The sequence below is a fragment of the Leiobunum rupestre genome, chromosome 5, assembly GCF_980474605.1.
Source record: "Leiobunum rupestre chromosome 5, qqLeiRupe1.1.hap1, whole genome shotgun sequence".
Lineage (NCBI taxonomy): Eukaryota > Metazoa > Arthropoda > Arachnida > Opiliones > Sclerosomatidae > Leiobunum > Leiobunum rupestre.
The window spans coordinates 26,228,219-26,233,785 of NC_143388.1; the positions used below are offsets into that span (position 1 = coordinate 26,228,219).

Below are 5,567 nucleotides of genomic sequence, written 5' to 3' on the forward strand. Positions count from 1 at the left end.
CTTCGGGCGGACATTGTAGAAACCTACAAAATAATCTATGGCTTCTATGACGTGTCTGCAGCGCACTTTTTTGACCTCAAATGGACAAGGCGCAAGGCTCCCACCATTATCAAGAAAAGATGTCTCAGTACGGTTCGGCGTACGTTCTTCACCCAACGCGTTATAAACACGTGGAACTGACTTCAATCGGACGTTAAAATCAAATCGTCTGTGTTTGCCTTTAAGGTCCGTTTCGCTAAGTTTAGCGGTTCGCGCTAGTGTGTGTACATCTTGTTTTTGTTTTGTGTTTATCTTTTGTGTGTATACATTGTTTTTATTCCTTATTTTTGTTTTTGTTTTGACTTTGTTCTCACTTTGTTGTAGAGGTGTCAGGGCACAATAAGTGTATAGCTTTCTCTACCTGACGAAATAAAATTTATTATTATCAGTCTTTAGCTCGGGCTCAAGGTTGAGCTGTTAGTACGTTAATTTTTAATACGGGCTCGGACTCGAGCTCCAAGTAATGTGAATCATGAAATGGGTTCAAGCTCGAACTCGAAGTAATTTGTATTTTAACAGGGGCTCAAGCTCGGGCTCACAAGTTACAATATGCGTTCCACAATACCTTAGCTCGGGCTCGGTTTTAACGTGAAAACTTATCGGTCTCGTCTCAGGCTCACAATATTTATTTGAAATACCTGAGCTCGGTTCTTTTCAGTTTTGTGACTTCAGTAACAGCCAGCTTTGATCCGCTCGCTCGCTATTAAAAATCAAGGTACCTAGTATAAAAAAGCACTCAACCCGACTACGCGCTAATAATCAGTAAAAAATTCAAATTTAGCGCCAATTCTCGTTGCGTTGGGAATGTATGATAATTTTTATGACAAATCGATAATTTTATAGTCCTAGTAAGATAATTTGATTTTCGGGACCTGGCAACGCTGCTGTTACCAATCATGAACCAATGAAGCGCTGTAAATTTGGTGAAAGGTGGAAAAGATAATATTTACTGTGTGGTGGAGTACCCGACAAAACAGAATTAAGCTATGGTCGTAACTACGGCGTAAAACATTAGAAACTGCTTTCAAACTTAAATAACATTACGGAAAAATTATCTAACACACTAAAAACTTTGTTTACTATTAATAATAACCAAAAAATCCAGAGTTCTTTTAAAAAAACGGAGGAAAACATAAATTACAAAGAAAACTAAAACAGATGGCGCTAACAGTGGCTTATATTTTTCGACCGCGTTTTTTGAAGTTTCCATTAATTTACTAAAATTTGACATAGGAAATGTGATTGAAATAAATATTATTTTATTGAATGGTACTACAATACGTGTTTAATCAAATATGATTAGGAAAAGTTGTTGAAATTAATATTATTTTAATATTATAAGGGTAATGATCAATTAATTAATTTGAGTAGCAGTGATTATAACAGACCGAATATTACCATTTACCAAATTTAAAGATAGGTAGATAGATACTTAACATATTTAATCTATTGACCGGAATTTAATATGATAGTCAGTCTAATTTTAAAAAAAAATCCTATACATGTATAAACGAAATATTGAGGGCGTCTAAGGCGGACCGCGCCCGACATTTTAATTTGGATTAATTAAATTGGATTAATTAAATAATGACGCGGTCAATCTGATTTAAATTAACGTCAATGATACTTCAATAAGTTTTCCATCGATTGCTATAAAATTTAGAAATGCACCTCCTACAGCAAAAGGGACATTGACGTTCAAACCAACGCTTAAATATTGGGACGACGGCGTTTAAAGGGAATATAACCTCTGGTATTTCTGTCGCCCTCCGAGGGTTCCAATATTGTCCGCTGCCTCCCATGACTTTTCACACTTGCGGCGCTGATAAGCGCTGATTGTGAAGGGAATAAAGGAAATTGATGGGGTCTTCCATAAAGAACGCGTTGGAGGTTCTATTCCCTTTAAGGCGGACCGCCGCCCGCGTCCGACATTTTAATTTGGAATAATTAAATTATGACGCGGTAAATCTGATTGAAATTAATCCAAATTAAACGCCTTCAATATTTCGTTTGTATAGGAGTTGCAATTTTACATTGCTTAAATTATACTGACTATCATAATAAATTTCGGCCAATAGATTAAATATGTTTAGTATCTATCTACCTATCTTTAAATTTGGAAAGCGGTAATATTTGGTTTGCTATAATCACCCCACCCCAATTAATTGATCATTACCTTTATAATATTAATATAATATTTATTTCAATCACATTTCCTATGTAAAATTTTGGTAAATTAATGGAAACTTAAAAAAACGCGGTCGAAAAATATAAGACATTGGTAGCGCCATATGCTTTAGTTTCTTTGAAATTTATGTTTTTCTCTGTATTTTTTAAATAACTCTGGATTTTTTGGTTATTAGTAATAAACAAAGTTTTTAGTGGGCTAGATAATTTTTTCCGTAATGTTATTAAAGTTTAAAAGCAGTTTCTAATGTTTTACGCCGTAGTTACGTCCATAGCTTAATTATGTTTTGTTGGGTACTCCACCCCACCATAAATATTATCTTTTCTAACTTTTAAAATTCTGGCAGATTGACGTCGGTAGTGAAACAGTCTAAACATTTTGGATATAAAGCGAGTTTTTAATTATATATATATTATATTTAAAATTTTATATTATAAATTATATTTTTACATTTTACTTATTTACAATGGCAAAAAATAAAAGTAAAGCTGAGAAACAAAATGAGCGAAGGCGTAAGAATTTCAGTGGTAGGGAATTAGAAGCTCTTGTTGCAGGACTAGAGTCAAGACTAGGATTAGTTAACAGGGAAGTGGGGATAGGCAAAAAATATGAAAGCAACGAAGACATAACGAAAGCTTGGGACGAAATTGCGAAGGAAGTTTCGGCAGTTAGAATGGGTGTATTAAGAACAGGCCCTCAACTAAGAACCAAATGGTGCGACTTTTAAAGTTTAGTGAAGAAGAAGGCTCAAGAAAATATTAGGTCTAAAAACGCCACTGGAGGGGTTCCAGCCTCTTATGATGAGCTGAAACCTATTGAACTCAGGGTCATAAAATTAATTGGCGAAACGGCAATTAAAGGGATAGTTGGTGGTGATAACCACATAGACACTGTGGCTATTCATTTCCAAGTATGTAATGCAGTACACAATTTATAGATAAATACAATTACAATTAATACATTACATGCACAGAAAAAATCATTATCAGTCACTGCCAACAATGTTTCCTATACTCCACCATCAAGACCTAGTACAAGTGCATTTACTGCTACTCCAAATGCAGGCCTTTATCACATAAGCCTGATGGATACAACACCAAGTATTGACAGTGGTGATGCTAGGAATTGCTCGTTGAAATGCCCCGGTAAAATATAATTAAAAATTGAATATGGATTCCATTAGTTAAGTGAAATCTTCTTTAGCTTCACCAATTTGCAACCCAATATCATCCAAAAAGAGTAGAGGGATCGAGATAAATGCACAGATGAGTATAAATTTAAATGGGCTAATTTTAGATAAGCAACGGCCTTACCTTAGATAAATTTTTATAAGCAGAAGAAAGTTTAGAGGAAAACCCATTTCCACGCAATAACGTCCCGGAGAAGTCAACTCAACCTAGGCTAATTGCTAAAAGAAGCCACAAAAATCGAAGTCCCGTACCAGTAGCTCATCTGCTATCTCAGCAGTCCAATTCAAGTAGTGAGACTGAAACTTTAGATAAGCCAGCGCAATCTGTTGTGAACAATCAGGATGGGCTTCACAATATTTTTTCATCAATCCTTAATGAAATGGTCAGTCAACGAGAGCAGACTGGCAAAATTTTGGCAGAATTCTCAAATCAGTTGAACAACGCTAACCAAATTCTCATTGGTATTCATAATGCGTTAGTGCCCAATGAATCCAAAATAAACACCTCGTACTTAAACATATAATTTAATATCATTAAAAATAACATTAATACCCATATAAAACCTCGCTCTTAAACATCATTCAAAATAACATTAATTGCCTTTCTCCATTACATTCTGATACAGGCGCGTAGGAAAGTACAGCTTGAATGCTAAATTTGGCGCCCTTTTTGAATTTCAAGGGTGTATATTGTACCCCTCGTTCCTACGCCACTGTTCTGATATCCCATTTCATTGTACTCATTTTATAATATTCATTTTTCAACTACTAAGCTAAGCCAGACCTCACTAAATTTCAGTTTTTGTACATTTTTTCTCGATATTTTTGTTAGCTGAAGTTTTTTATTCCGGAAAAGCTTACTCCATCTATCTTTTTTCCTTAAATAAATAGTCAATTTCGCGGTAAATTTGAATTCCGATAATATTTTTGGTTATTTTATCCCTTCACAATATTTTGGGAATATTTATTAATTGAACCAGGGAAATATAGACTTTAGTGATAGATTATATATATATAACATTTTTATGAAATAATTAGACGGCTATAAAAAAATGGCAGTTTAATAAAGTTTATAAGCAAAACAAATGCACAAAATCAAGATGAAATACAAATATATCAATATAACTAATAATTTTTGGCACAAGAGAAATGCAACAGTCCAACAACTTGATATCACTAAACACAACACCCTACACAAGGAGAACGCAACGCGTCATAAGTCGTGGATTTTTTTGTGTACAATTTTCATTGGTTAGATGTTTTAGCGCCTGCTGCCGTCGGAAGGGGAAAATTCTGAAATTGTCTTCCCCTCCCGCCCGTAAAACGTTCAGCGTAAAGGCACGTCCAATGAAATTTGTACACCACACTGCCTTAAGGCCCATTTTCATGCTCGCTGGTAGCGGATAAAATCATAAAAATCGTCAAAATTCGCATCCGCCACTCGCAAGCGTGAAAATAAAGCTAAAATATCTGTTTGAAACAGATCGACGCGGAAAGTGAAAAAGTGTGTAGCGGAAGCGGATTTTGTCGATTTTTACCCGCTACCAGCGAGCATAAAAATGGGGCTTACGAGTGTTTAAAGGCTAGCTGTGGTATCCTTGTGTTTGTTGCTCCTAGCTGACATTGCGTTGTCCATTCGAATTCCGTTTTCTGTTTGAGAAGAGCGTGGAGTGGCGCTGCGATAAAAGCAAAACCCCTGACAAATTTACGATAGTCAAGGCGAATCCGAGAAATGACTGCACGTCCTTAGTAGAAGTGGGTTTTGGCCAATTAAAAACTCTCAACGTATTCCTCGAGTTAGGCTGAATCCCCGCGCCAGATACTATATGTCCCAAGTATTCTACTTCGTCCCTGCAGAAAAATAATTTACTTGGCTTCAGTTTTATACCACTGGCCTCGAAACGGAGGAACACTTTCTCCAGTCGGTCCAATTGTTCAACAAATGTAGTTGAAAACATCGTCCAAATATATTAAACCAATTTCCCACTGAAGCCCGCGCAGAACACACTCTATCAGTCTCTGAAAAGTGCTAGGGCTGTTTGCATGTAAAAATGGTATTTTATTGAATTCAAATAAACCTTTTTTTTTTAATGAAGGTTGTCTTTACTTTATTGAATCCATTTGAATCTGCCAATTCCCAGATGCCAAATT

The 5,567-nt window shown here is 35.6% G+C and overlaps 1 protein-coding gene across 1 annotated transcript; it reads left to right on the forward strand.

Annotated features, from left to right (window-relative positions):
* Positions 1-2,648: 2,648 nt before the first annotated feature.
* LOC149943996 (uncharacterized) lies at positions 2,649-4,185 on the forward strand. Its single transcript, XM_090175424.1, has 4 exons — positions 2,649-3,137; positions 3,201-3,372; positions 3,431-3,496; positions 3,564-4,185. Exons 2-4 carry the CDS (start codon positions 3,312-3,314, stop codon positions 3,938-3,940), a joined length of 504 nt encoding a protein of 167 aa, XP_090031550.1. The 5' UTR covers positions 2,649-3,137; positions 3,201-3,311; the 3' UTR covers positions 3,941-4,185.
* Positions 4,186-5,567: the final 1,382 nt, after the last annotated feature.